Genomic DNA, 14,579 nt, shown 5'->3' with positions numbered 1-14,579 from the left:
GGTCATTTGTGTAATCTGCATACCCATCAAATGGTTGACGGCTGTCACGTTTTGGCACAAAGTAACCACAGTATACTGCTAATCAAATTACAACTACATACTCTATATAGTATATAATCATACGTATATTATATACATAATCAGTCAAAATAAAATAGCAAATTGTGCCTGATCTGCTGGGACCAGAGTACGTGGTGTGTAATGTATGACTAGCTCTCAATGATGACGTAAGAAATATGGTAATTTGTGTAATCTGGTCCCAGCAAACCAGGCACAGATTTGCTGTTTTTTTTGCATACGCATCAAATTGCGCACTAGTAGCAAATAGTTACACCTAATGATTATACATTTCAAACGTTCCTTAACAGAGATACTGAGATGTGACAGTTTACAGCGGTCGAAAGTACTTGCGCGCTTTTCTTGCGCACTAGTTGGCCATTTATGGCCTACTAGTGTGCAACAAGCAAGTATGCACTCGGCAGAGTGCAGTTCTAGTTACTATTATTATTATTATTATTATTATTATTATTATTATTATTATTATTATTATTATTATTATTTGGGGGACACATGTGGCCACTGGTATAGCTATTCTGATGGCAGTCCGCTGAACGATGTTTGTGCCAAGTTTGGTGTGGATCTGAGCAGCTGTATGCCTCGCAAGTCTGGATGTTTGTGAATTATGCAGTCGACCCATCATCTTTAATATAGGATTGTACAAAATAAGAGAGAGAGAGAGAGAGCTATGAGGACAGATCAAATAATAAAAATCTGTGTTGTCCATTCTGTTTTTCTCAGGCTGTAATGCAGGAGCTCTCTAGCCATGCCCCATTGGTCCAGACAGTCCAGGAGGCAGGACAGAACTTGGTAGGGGACCTGCTCTCTGATGTTTTGTTTTATATCTCCAGGTTACGTTTACAGAACCATTGTCATATTTTTCCTGATAACAAGGCTCGGAATTGTGACAGGGTGATGAATTGCTAGAGATAATAACGTGAGACTTTCCCTGTGATCTGTTGTCCCTCTGTTGTGCTGTGGTTTGAATCCCAGGTGAGAGGCCGCCACTTTGCGTCCCATGAGATCAGCGACAGCCTATCGGAGCTCAGAGAGCTTCACGAAGAGCTCAAGAGAGGAACCGAGACTAGAGGAAGACTCCTACAGGAGGCCCTCAGTATACACACCTTCCTAGCCGAGGTACCACTTTCATTGCTCAACTGACCTACTTACTTACTTGTCTATATCTACAACCAACCAGCTGTCTTAACCACATGAAGCCTAGCACCATTATTCTTGGCATGTCATAGCCAAAATAGATTTTCTACAATCAAGGTGTCGCATTGCAATGTGTTGTGAGCTTGTAGATCAGCTATTTTTGGTTAAACATTTTGGTATAGAGGGGGAAAAGGAGGGGTATCCCAGCCAACTAAGTACTGTATATAGGATTCAAGTGCTTCACCATTCTCTCTGTATAGGAAAATCATTTAATCATCTGTTTGTCTCCCCAGGTATCGGAGCTGGAGTTGTGGCTGGAGGAGCAGAGGGTGTCGGTGGAGGCCAAGGACTGTGGACGCAGTGAGGAGGCGACGGAAGGCTTGTTGAGGAGGTTAGACACTCTGGAGGTGGAGGTGGAGAGCCAGAGAGAGAGGGTGGAGAGACTCCAGGAGACCGGAGCTAAACTACAGCATCTAGACCACCCCAACAGGTAGAGTCTTACTTATTTTACTTACTTACTTACTTACTTAGGCCTTTAAATTCCCTGAGGAACATAGGTCATTGGTGAAACTCATTCAAATTATGTCCATGACAAATCATTTAAAATGGGTTCTTTGTTATTTGTTTGTCTTAACTTCAGCTCTACTTTGGACACCAATGCCTTAAGTTTTACACTTTTCAAAAAAGCAAATGAGAAGCATAACTTTGGACGTAAGGTTCGCTGTCTCAGTTGATCCTAGAGTCTCTATTTCTGTTTTATTGTCCTGTCTTTCTACCTGGCTGTCTCTAAGCCACCTGGTGAGCCAGTCTCTGCCTGAGGTACTGGAGCACTATGAGACTCTCCTGCAGCTGTCCTCCTCTCGACGTGCTGCCCTGGCGGAACAAATCAGCCTGTACACCTTCCAGAGAGAAGCTAAAGAACTACAAGCATGGCTGACATCCAGGAAGAGCCTGGCAGGGTCAGAGGATTATGGGCAGGATTTGGAGGATGTCGAGGTAAACTAGAACTGGGATGAGATTGAGAACCACAATAGTTTAGTCGCATGAAGTACAGTAATGCCACTCCAGTAGTCATCATTTATGATTTATTCTAAATCTGTACACACTGGGAGCATTTCTTTTCTCTGATTAATTCATATTAATTTAAACATATATATAACGATATGAATATAACAAGACGATTAAGCGTTTTTTTTTCTCTAACCAAGGTTGATTTTTCATTTATTCACATTGCTCCTGGTGTGTAACAAGTTCACAAGTTTATAAATATCATTAACTGGATTTGAATACAGATGCAGAATACATATTCCTGCCAAACACGGGTATCAAACCCCTAGTCTCCGCAGTGGTAGTACCGCCCTGCACCACCCAATTACCAAGTTTATAAAATCATTTTGAACATCCCGCAGACTGACAGACATATACCAAGGATAGACAATAGTCTTAGCATTATGAACTTATGAAGTTTGAGATTTGTTGCTTTTTCTATTTTTTAACTGTTATACTGTGTAAAGTGATTTCTACTGTCCTTCACGTGTCCAGAATCCAGATCCAGTACAGCTACTGAAACAACCTAGTTTCCAGAGAAGGTTTTCATCACGTCAACGTGTCCCAGACTGTTAACGGTACTAACGCAGTGTAAATCTATAGGTTCTTCAGAAGAAGCAGGAGGAGGTGGTGTGTGAGGTGCGTGGTCTAGGTCAGAGCCGCCTGGCGTCGGTGCAGCAGCTGGGACGGTCCGTTCAGCAGAGACCAGAGGTCCAGAGGAAGCTGCTGGACCTCAGCTCACTGTGGGATGAGATAAACCAGACCATCAAGACCCGACAGCAGGTTAGAAGAACCCACGGAATCCCCCAATAAGATGAACTATACAGTAGCTACAGTTCACTGTTTACAGCACACAACCTACTGTACATTTGTACCTGGTTTTAATGGGTTTTAATGTTACCTGCTTGGGGTGGTGGCTCAACCAGTTAAGCGATCCTGCCTCAACACCTGTGTTGCAGTGCATGGCATGCTCTCTATAAACCCGTGCTAAATAAGGATCATATTCGTTTGAAGTTAGGGGGCGCAGCCAGCGAGGGAAGTATTTATAACAGCCAGATGACGTCTTACTTTGTCATTTACTGCCCTAAACAAACATTAAAGTCCATAGATTTGGCTGCCACATGACGTAATTTTGGAAAGCCAAATGATTAACAGTACAACAGGAAAGGTGCTGTTAAGACTTCTGGGTCTGTTAAATGTAGAGCAAATAAAATGTTTCCTGTGTTTTCAGAACCTCAGTGCAGCCAGGGAGGTCCACCAGTTCAACCATGACATGGATGAGCTGAAGAGCAGAATGACTGAGAAGGAGGCTGGCCTGGACTCTGAAGACCTGGACCATGATCTGCTCTCTGTCCAGACCCTGCTTAGACAACATGAAGCACTGGAGGTAGGAGACACCCAGGTTAAGTAGCGCTCTCTGGGCATGTGGAGCTATAGGAAAGACTGTGCTTTGGTAATGGTAGCCCTTGACAGGAGGTAGGAAAAATATTGCTTTAGTTGGCCTCTATGGGACGTGTGGAAATGGGAAAGATCCTGGATTATTAGGCCTATAGGCCCTTATTCCGAATTCTGGAAATAGAATATAGCATGCAATTTATTACTATTACAATTACCATTTAGGCATTTAGTAGACAGACTCCATTTACAAGGTAAACACATCTAGTGCAGAGAGACAGTGTTAGTGCCTCAGGTTCATAGGTGAACCAAGAACATTGCATGTAAAAATAATAATAATAAAATAAATTATAGAAACAATAGGATGCATCTTTTGTGTGTGTGTGTGTGTGTGTGTGTGTGTGTGTGTGTGTGTGACTGTGTGTGTGTGTGTGACTGTGTGTGTGTATGTGTGTGTGACTGTGTGTGTGTGTGTGTGTGACTGTGTGTGTGTGTGTGTGTGTGTGTGTGTGTGTGTGTGTGCGTGTGTGCGTGTGTGCGTTCAGAGGGATCTGGCTGTGCTGTCAGAGGAGGTGACCAGGAGCAGAGAGGAGGGCAGGGCACTGGGCAGACGGCAGCCCCAGGCCAGAGCTGCTGTGACTGGGAGACTGGAGGAGGTGGATGCCTTGTGGGAAAACCTCCAGGGCAAGGCCTCCCAGCGCCGGGAGAGACTGGGCCAGGCTGAGGCTGTACACCGATACCTGACCCGCTGGACTGAACTCATGTAAGTTCTCTTTACATTATATTATATGATGGTCTGTATTATATTATATTAACAAAACAAAAAAACATCGCATGGATGCACCTGGGACGTATCCTCAGTGATGTATCCTGAGGTCAACAGGATTTTGGGTCTCGCAACATCATACCCCTCACTCAGGCGACCCAGCCGGGAGTGATCAAGTCCCGACTTACGTCCCAGTAGCTACCCTCAATCAGTCCCATTAGGGAAAAACCAGGGGCACACAATCCATTGGAACTACTCCAGAACTACTCTGCCAGGGCTGGGAGGTACACTTCTGGCACATGGAGGGACTAGGCTCTGTGGGTTGTCTCCTGTTGCCTCCTACGTCTCACTAGGTCCATAAATTGTTTTATGTTAGCGAAATACCTGTACCAGTTCGGAGTGGGCTGGTTCTGGAGACAAAGGGCTCAACGCACTCAGTGGAGCCCGGCCTTATCCGGTCTACTTAACTCTATTGTGCACTTTCTTGGGTTCTCAACAATATAGCACACCTGCCAAGTGTGAAGTTGAGTGGATCAACCGTTCTGGAGATATGCAAAGGAAAAGACAGACGTCAGACGAAGATGACATCTATGGACTGACATCTGTTGTCTCTTTGTCTCAGGTCTTGGCTGAGAGAGATGCTGTCTCTGGTGAGAAGGGAGGGGCTAGGAGGGGAGGGGACGGACCTGGAGCAGCTAATCAAAAAGCACAATGAGTACCACCTGCAGATTGAGAGACAGCTCCACAAATCGCAGGCCGTGAAAGATGAAGGGCGTCGGCTGGTGCTGGACGGCAACTTCATGAGCCAAGAGGTGAGATGTCTCACAGACACACTACCTAAAGACGTTAGATTGATGCTACTTTGTCTAGGTGGTTTACCAGGTACTAAAAGGAGTAGTTCACCCAAAGAATGACTTATTATTATTACTCACCCCATCAAGCCTTGAAGTCATGGAGATTTTGAGATCCTATGCCCCTCCAGCTTTGTGTACCTACCATAGTGATGATTTGATTGGTTGAGCATGGAATGTGATGTATGATGATGATGAGTGCCCCTCACAAGTGTGATTTTTTTTGTTCTTGTCTCCTTCCTGATAATTTGATGACCGGCAGCCTCAGTAGGAGACCCAATTGTATTGTATTTGTAATTGGCCGCAGATCCCCATCTGAGAACACAAAAATAATTGATGTACCTGGTACACAGAATTTTCACTTCAGAATTTCATAAATGTGACATTTTCTTGACCTCTCTTCGTACCGTAGGTGGAGGAGCGTGTGTGTGAGCTGGAGGACCTGCAGGAGCGGGTGGAGGAGGTGTGGGAGGAGACCAGGGTGGTGTACGAGGAGGAGATGGAGATCATGATGCTGAGGAGAGAGCTGGAGCAGGCGGAGCGCTGGCTCAGCTCCTACGAGAACACCCTGAGATCTGAGGACTATGGGGTGGGTCTCTGGTTGGTTCTATAGACCCTTTTCATATCAAGGTCCCATTATGTATTCAGTGTTTGAGCCACAGGACCACCATTTGATGACATTTAGCCTCTCAGAACCAAAACTTGGTCTCCACCAGACCGAAGGCTACGGTGAGAGTATGTTATGCACTCCGTCCGTCCGTGTGTGTCCGTCCATCTGTGTACAGCTAACCTCCGGCACCGTTGGCCCAACTTTGCACACACACTTTGCGCACACACTCCCTGGATGCCAAAGACGAACTTCTGCCCGGAATTTTCCTGAACGGCCTGTTCTGCACCACCAGAGGCAGATTTTCACATTTTTACCTATACTTACACCTATCTGTGTGAAACTTTCATGCACACTCCCTAGGGCCTAGAGTGTAAAACACTTACTCCTCCAGATTCAGTTAAAAAATCCACAAATAAATCGGTACACAGTATCTATCTCTATAGTCATGTGATCAAGACGGATCTGTCCATATTTTATATTCCATCCTAATTGGCTAACATTGGCTTCCAAAGTTTGCACTATTGGCCCGTTTTGTAACACAGTATTGGCCCGTTTGTTTTGGAACCCCCAGTTTGGGAACCATTGGTCTATACTACAATCAGAGTAGCCACTACAGTACTGGTGGTTCTGAAAGTGTGTCCGGGGACCCCCAGGGGTCCTTGAGGGGGTTCCAGGGGGTGCCCAGCTAAATTGAAATCAAAATCAGTTTAACCACTGTAAACCTATATACATGGCTATTTGAAAATAGCCGATCAGCAAGCTCTCAATGCATCACATTGCAACGCATTGAGAGCTTTTAGATCTGCTATTTGTAACTAGTATGGGGGTCCCTGGCACAAATGTTTTCAGATGGGGATCTGCGGCCGAATCCATACAGGTAATTGATTTTTGGGGTCACTTGACATAAAAAAGATTGACGACCACAGGTCGCGAACATTATCTGTCTTTGTAAAAAAAACAAGTTGTGGATCTAAAACAACACGGGTCGGTACTAACTGCTGACGTCACATTGGTCCTACAGGATTCTGTTTCTGACGTTATGGAGTTGATGAAGAAGCAGGAGGACCTAGAGGCTATGATCCAAGCCCAGAATGATCGCTTTGCAGCGTTGCAACAGAAGATCACACAGGTAGGACACTCACAACACAGTCCACACAGGTAGGACACTCCCAACACAGTCCAGTAGTATACTTCTACAGGTAGGACACTCCCAACACAGTCCAGTAGTATACTTCTACAGGTAGGACACTCACAACACAGTCCAGTAGTATACTTCTACAGGTAGGACACTCACAACACAGTCCAGTAGTATACTTCTACAGGTAGGACACTCCCAACACAGTCCAGTAGTATACTTCTACAGGTAGGACACTCCCAACACAGTCCAGTAGTATACTTCTACAGGTAGGACACTCACAACACAGTCCAGTAGTATACTTCTACAGGTAGGACACTCACAACACAGTCCAGTAGTATACTTCTCAGACGTTCTTCATCAGTTGTTAAAGGGGAATCCCTGACTAGCTGTTTTCTTACCGTAACATGACGACAATATATCCATTGATCACTGGAAGAAGCGGAAAGAAAGAAAGGAAAACTCCACCCCGAGTGCTCCTCAGTGATTCATCGCTTCTTAGAACGCTCGAAAATGGTTTTTGTTTTTGTCTGATTTGTTAATTAACCGTCTTGCCGCCAATGTCGAAGCCCTTCGGCAATTGAAGCCTAATTTTGATATTAACACTTGCCGCCATTGCCGTAGCCCTTCGGCAATTGCGCTTTTATAGTGCATTTGATCGATCGAGCCATAATGCTACTTACGTTAGCCGGTTAGCTAGCTGTGTTGTTAGCACAGCACTGGATCGTTCATCTTAGATCGTCGTCGCCATAAGAATCCATTCTATCCGTTTCTTTCAATCGCCTGTATCTCCTATTCCTTGTCCCAGATGGCATTTTTGGTCAAAACAGCGTTTCTTTGACGGCACGAGCCGACGTTGTGGAGGGTATACTGCAGAATTCCCCTTTAACCGTTTCTCACCAGATGCCAAAGTGAGTTTCTTGCATGATTGCATGTTTGTTTTTGATATTATTCGTTATTCTGTTTTTTTTATCCCAGCGGGAAAAGAGACTTGGTCTCCGTGGAAACAAGGAGCGTGAAGCTGCGGTGGTCCGCGTTTCCTCCCTGAAGAGGAAGCCGTCAGACCTCAAGACCTCCCGCGTCACTTCCACCTCCCCCGGCGCCATAGTCCGACGAGTCAGCAGCGGCAGGCAGACAGACAGACAGCTTAGAGCAGACAGACGGGTAGACGGACCCAAAGAGAGACAAGTAGAACAACAGGCCAGAAAAGACAGACAGGTGGACACGGATGCCCGAAGAGACAGACGGGTGGACTCACCCGGAACAGACAGACGAGTGAACGGAGAGAGAGAAAGGCAGGCGCCTGGGAGAGCAGCGAGACAGCTAGTCGCTGCCCAGCCCGCCACCTCCCCTAGTCCACCTCCTAGCCCATCTCCCTCTTCTGCCGTGGGCTCTTTCAGAGAGAGGAGGCTGAGGTGGGAGGAGGAGTCACGGGATCCTGATGTGGGGGTGTGGAAGAGCCACCCCTCACCCTCCCGCCTCACTCCTAAACCTACCTCCTCCCTTCCATCCTCCCCCTCCTCCTCCTCCAAACCTTATCCTGTGCTCTCCTCTGCCTCTCCTGATGAAGATGAAAGCCCTAAAGCCAAACCCAGAGTTGCTCCGAAGCCCAAGGTCTTCTGCGGCGATCAGCAGTTGCCCCTTCCCTCAGATCCCGCCCCCTCTCAGCCACTTAGCCAGTCAGAGAAGCTCTGCGGCTCCCCCGACTCACATCCGCCAGTCAGAAAGCTTGTCGCTCCCACCGCGCCTCCGCCCCCACCACCACCAATCACAGAAAGCCTTTCAACTCCCACCGAATCGCCCACACCTCCGACGAGGGGACGTTTTACCGACCCACCTATCAGGGAGGACCTTCCTGATTCTTCATCTCCACCTCTACCAGTAACAATGCTGGATGAGGAGCTGTCCCCTGAGCCCTCCCCACCCCCCCCAGTGCTGCGGAGGAAGTTGGAGGAGATCCCAGAGGACGACACCAGTCTCTCTGATGTAAGAAACATATACGGTAGTCTTTGTTTCTGATCTTGAGACTTGAGGTGAGACTTATTGCTTATGTTGACATTCTGTGCATGTGTATGTCTGTCCGTCCGTCCTCGTGCGTCCGTCCGTCTGTCCATCCGTGTGTGTGTGTGTGTGTGTGTGTGTGTGTGTGTGTGTGTGTGTGTGTGTGTGTGTGTGTGTGTGTGTGTGTAGGAAAGGGCAGGCCTGGCAGTCAGGATGGACGGGATGTTGGAGATCAAACTCAAACAGGGAGGTAACAAGGTGAGTCTGTCTGTCTGTCTGAACAACAGAAACAGTACTGCCCCGAGGCACCCCCAGCAGACATTACATCATGGAGAGACAAGTTCAACACAACTTTGTTCTCCCTCTCAATAATATTGAGTTGTCACTCGAAATCATGGATTATTATTATTATTATTATACATTATATGGGGGAAATTAAAGCAAACCAAATGAATTGAGCTTTTCATTCTTTTGTGATATCTCTTCTATAGCAAAGTAAGCCCTCGGGTAATCGGTGTGTTTTGTCAGGGGGCGGAGCACTGGGAGACGGTTTATGCAGTTCTGGAGAGAGAGACGCTCAGTCTCTACAGAGACAGAAAGGCTGCAAAAGAGGTATGTACATATGGACACCACATGAGTTAATTAATGCTAGGGTAAGTGATATTTTTGGCTGAAAACAAAAGGGCTTTTTTTGTTTTGTTTCTAAAAGCACTATATTCTGATAGTAATCATTGCTATAGAGAAGGGGTTCTCAACCTATGGGTCGCAACCCCTCAGGGTGGTCGTCAAATTATTTTGGGGGGGTCCCCAAATTATTAAAAAATAATAAATTGCAACTACAAGGCTGGAAAATGGAAATGAAGAGTCTACAAACTTTACATAGTACTTGGTGCATGCATAAACGTAATGATTATATCTGGTTTCAGTATTAATTTATGATGTATTTTCTCTATTATTAAGGTTATTTTTGCAGTCAGTTTGTATTGGTGGTGAGGAGGGGGCTATAGAGCAGTGGTTTTCAACCCTTTCTCCCTGTCTCTCCAGCTCTGAGGTGCCAATCAGGAGAGAGTACCCATTTATCAGCTTATTTTATAGTGTTACCGTTCCAATTTTTGTATGCTCATTTCCTTGTGTCATCACTTCCAATTTCACGTGTTTATCCTGTGTAAGGCTGTACGTGTCCAATCCTGACGTGTTTTCTGTTTACAAAACAGCTGCAGAGACAAGGAGACCCCTGTCCTGTTACTTAACAGTCTATGAGTGTCATCAGACCATAGAGCTATTTAATACTTACTCTACTCTACCTTTAAATACTAATATATCTCCATTTTCATACTGTTGTTTCAACTACAGGTCTTTATACAAGCAAGTAACTTGAATTTAGTTGTTTCATCTTATGAATGAAAATGTGTGCTGAAATGTAATACCACAGAAGACCTCTAGATGGCCTCCAATCAGCATGCTGGGAGCAGTGTGTAGGGAGAACCCATACTACCGCAGGAAGGACCACACATTGAAGCTGATGTAAGTCGTTAGGAGTTAATTAGGACCACTGTTTCCCAAACAGTGGGTCGGGACCATAGACTGTAAGAAATATGGACAAAGCGTTCCGCGGGTCTAACATGAACGTAAAATGAAGCCTGTCAGTCCTTGCAATGGAAGTCGCCATCTTTCTAGATCCGTTTTGGCCCAGCTGGCCCATTGGCTGGCCCAGACAATGAGGCGGGGCTTCCCCCCTTCTTCTTCGTTGGTTTTTATTTTGACTCGAGTGGGTGGGGGATCCCGTTCATAGACTATAACGGTAGCCACGCCCCTCAGAACATGCACAACATTTTTTTAATAAATGGGACCATAATTTTCCAAAAAGAATATTATGACATTAGAAATGAGACTTTAAACTAGTGACTGGAAGCAAAAAGTATTCATGACCATGTTTATTAATGTAATACAGTCTAGGTGAAGTTGGGCCCAAATACATGGACTTCTATAAGGCTATGGGTTTTTCTGGGTCCAGTGACAGCGCCACAACAGGCCATTATATGAACTTTCATTTCCTTAGTGGCTTCACAAAATATCTGTCTGACTGCCCCCCTGGTCGGGACTCGGGACACATGACCCATTTCTATGGGTTGCTAAATATCCCTGTTTTTTTCCCGTTTCCTAGTACAGCGAGAGAACAACAATCGGTCAAGACACCACACACAGCATTATGTCATCGTAATATTTGGCTCTTCAAAATAAGGGTTGCAAGCGGAAAACCTTGGCAATGCGCAATAAATAGATTAATCAATCCTGGCAGCCATTAGAAGTAGTGAAAACAGTAGATGTACAAGCTCATGCAGTGATGCGTGGTGAGCTTGTAGATCTTCTATTTTCCCGGGCAAGCGTCGTCTTGAGCTAAAGCATTTGGGAACCACTGCTTAGTGAACAACAAGTAGAATTTGGATAAATGTGTTAAATTCTGTACTGAATTTATGATATATATGAATCCATTATTCTCCATATGAACATTCAGTCTGGAGGATGGAAGCCAGTACCTGTTTGCCGCTCCCAACAGAGACCTGCAGCTGAGCTGGGTTGGAGAGCTGCAGAGCTGTTCCCAGAACAGTACAGACTCGGATGACTCTGGGTAACTGAACTGATCAGAACACTTTTCCTCTTTTCCACACAGCCTTATGACAGATTCTAGAGAAGGGTCCCTAATATAAGAGTGGTTATATTACTATATTATATATTCCCTATTCTTCCTGGGATCCGTCCCATCCAAATACACTTAGGCCTACACAGCAACGTGCGAACACACAATAGTTCACCAATGAAGGTTAAGAAACAGTTACAGGGACTTGATCTAGGAAAAGAAAGAAATTGTACAATTTTACAATATTGTACATTTCACGATTATAATTGTTCTCAGGTACTCAACACGATCCTCCACTGAGCCAAATTTGACGAAGCAGAGCACTGATTATCAACCTTGGGACCCAGATATATTATTGCTGGTTTTCTGTTCCAGCTGTCAGACGTATAGCGGTCTGGTCTAGGTCCCCGTTACCTGAGCTTATCACCTCTTCTCTAGTCTAGAGAGCTTTAGGCCAGCATCTTTTATTGTCAATAGAAGCCCTTTCAGCTGGTCATCTCTGTTTCTTTAGAAGAGCGTCATCTGTCAACCTGAGCTCTGAGAAGCTCTCTGAGGTGGTGGAAGATCCTGTTTTGACCAAACCTTTGGACAGGGCTGATGGACAGCAGAGACAGACATCTACGGAGAGAGAGCCACCTCCCAAACCCCCCCATACCTACTACAACCTCCACCGCTACTCTGAGGGGGGAGAGGAGAGGCACACAGGTAAATCACTGAGACTTGGTTCTAAACCTTTAAAAGGGATAGTTCACCCAAGAAATTGCTTATTTTCTATCAATTACACCTCATGGAGATTTCTTTTGGTTTTGAGCTGACCCAGGGGGTCCCGAGAGGGGCTAGCCAAGGCCCCAAAGCCAGCGAAGAAGGCGAGGAGAGAGAGAGAGAGAGTGAAATTAAACTTGAGTCCGCTACTTCAGCTACATCCGGGATAGCGCCTGGTCCGTCGCTAAATGTGCTCTGCTGCTATAAATCGCTGGGAGCTCTGATTTAATGGATTAAGTGTGTGTAGTGCGTGTAGTGCGTAGTGCACTGTAGTGCGTGCATGTGCACATCTTGTTACCCAAATCACTGAATGCTCTTTTTAAAGTAATTTTGCCAAATGTTTTGATCAATCTGCTTTCTTAATTAATTCTGTGCCTTTTGGTCCATTGCTGAAGGGGTCGAGGAGTCTAGAAGTCTTCCACAGAGTCTTCAACCGCAAACCCCTCCTCCACCTCCCCCTGCCAACCATGGTGTCTCTCAACCGGGCATGCCCCCCCATGGAGCTGATGACCTCACCACCAAGGACAGGTCCAAGAGGAATGTCTTAAGGAAGTTCTTCTCCTCTAAGAAGTAACGCCACAAAAGTGCTTAATTCCCTTGACAAGGCCGTGAAGTTCTCAGGCTGATTTCAGTCTTTTGAATCCCAGGATGTCTTTCTCTTGGCTTACTAAAGTCAAGCTCTGTAATAATGGGTATTTCATTTTACGATTAAGGAGTATTTGAAATGGTCAGACTAGTAAACATGTTCAGAAGAACAATTTAGCAAACATTTTCAGAAGAACCATCTTCCATCAAAGCCTAATGGTTTCGTGTATCATTTCATCAAAGCCTCAATCTGTACATTTCTACAACTGGTTGGCTGTATGTAGCAGGAACTCTGCTACATACACACAACATAGTCTTACATGTTGTGTGTATTGTGAGCACTGAGCGGACACCAACACACTGGCAGTTTGAAACTGGGCCGCTAGGGCCGTTTATTGTCTATTATTTCGCTGGCAGAAACGGCAACTCAAAATGTCATTAAATGAAATCAAATCTCCGCCTCCTCTCTGGCGGGGGGTTGTTAGGATTCTCTATCCTAACGGCTTTAGAGCGCCACATATACGTCGATCCACTCTCTGTCCCCGGGTTGACAGTCCTCTGTTATCTGTCACTCTTCCGGGGAAGTGGAACTGTCATCAACAGTTTTGTCTGGGTAGCGGGTTACCGCCGTGCATGCCCGTCATGTCCCCTTCAGCTGCCAGTGGGGAATGAGCGCAAGACCAGACGTACCTTTCCTTTTATTCAAGGCCAAGTGCGCGTGCACTTGGCCTTGAGCCAATAGTTGGGCTGGGTAGTACGTCTGGTCGATGACGAGGCCGAGGAGGCGTGTTCTCCTCGGCTGTGTTCTGCCTCCTCCCCACTGGCTGTCTGGGCCATGACGCTCACCTGGCGGCTGGTTGCCTAGCGACACCCCACATATCCTCCCCCCAAGCTTGTCGGTGCCACCGGAAGCTTCAGTTTCCTCTTCTCCCTCATATCGTCTGGACAAGGCGTCCGCGTGAGCGATGGTTCTTCCCGGTCTGTGTTCTACGTCGAAGCAGTAGTCTTGCAATTCCAGGAACCATCTGGTCACTCTATCGTTTCGGTCCTTATTTCTGGCCATCCATTTCAGGGGGGCGTGGTCAGTAATGACAGTGAAGCGCCGGCCCCAGAGATAATACCGGAGGTGATGGATAGCCCACTTCACTGCCAGGCACTCCTCGGCATGGGCTTTCAGTGTCTGATAGCGCTGCTCCTCCTTTTTGATCCTGGCCAGGGCATCCTGAGCGCATGCTTTCAGAGTTTCTTCATTCTTTCTGCAACCTACAATGACCTCCTTATATTTGTCCAGTCTCTTTAAGACTTCAGAGAAAGACCTCTCCAAGTTACTCAGCTCGGTTTGCACTTGTTCCTTCTCCTGCAAGGCCTCCCTCAAGGCCTCCTTGAGGCTTGTTTCCATCTTCTGGCGGTCTCTCTCTTGTGTAGATCTCATCTTTGCACTTGAGCTCTCGAGTTCAGAAACGATTCTCTTCTTGTCCTCCGATTCTGCAAAAAGCTTGTCATATTTTGCTTTCCATTGCTTATCTTTTTCATTTGCCACCGTCTGAACCAACGCAATGGCTTGAGCCTGCTCCATT

At 46.1% G+C, this 14,579-nt stretch overlaps 1 protein-coding gene across 1 annotated transcript in view; it reads left to right on the top strand.

The window, feature by feature from the left end:
* Positions 1-13,177, top strand: part of sptbn5 (spectrin, beta, non-erythrocytic 5) — a gene marked incomplete at its 5' end in the record, with an annotated part of 75,981 nt that extends 62,804 nt beyond the window's left edge. The window contains 17 exons of the mRNA XM_080784303.1: positions 799-867; positions 1,051-1,194; positions 1,506-1,702; positions 2,004-2,208; positions 2,863-3,042; positions 3,491-3,646; positions 4,200-4,417; positions 5,043-5,232; positions 5,684-5,860; positions 6,903-7,010; positions 7,995-9,002; positions 9,207-9,275; positions 9,546-9,629; positions 10,450-10,541; positions 11,533-11,646; positions 12,167-12,360; positions 12,813-13,177. Coding sequence (XP_080640429.1) covers positions 799-867; positions 1,051-1,194; positions 1,506-1,702; positions 2,004-2,208; positions 2,863-3,042; positions 3,491-3,646; positions 4,200-4,417; positions 5,043-5,232; positions 5,684-5,860; positions 6,903-7,010; positions 7,995-9,002; positions 9,207-9,275; positions 9,546-9,629; positions 10,450-10,541; positions 11,533-11,646; positions 12,167-12,360; positions 12,813-12,991 — 3,384 coding nt within the window. The 3' untranslated portion in view covers positions 12,992-13,177. The remainder of the gene's footprint in view (positions 1-798; positions 868-1,050; positions 1,195-1,505; positions 1,703-2,003; positions 2,209-2,862; positions 3,043-3,490; positions 3,647-4,199; positions 4,418-5,042; positions 5,233-5,683; positions 5,861-6,902; positions 7,011-7,994; positions 9,003-9,206; positions 9,276-9,545; positions 9,630-10,449; positions 10,542-11,532; positions 11,647-12,166; positions 12,361-12,812) is intronic.
* Positions 13,178-14,579: the final 1,402 nt, after the last annotated feature.

Source organism: Protomyctophum bolini, assembly GCF_963924005.1.
Source record: "Protomyctophum bolini genome assembly, chromosome: 15".
In the NCBI taxonomy this organism is placed as follows: Eukaryota; Metazoa; Chordata; class Actinopteri; order Myctophiformes; family Myctophidae; genus Protomyctophum; species Protomyctophum bolini.
This window is presented reverse-complemented; position numbering and strand designations above follow the sequence as displayed.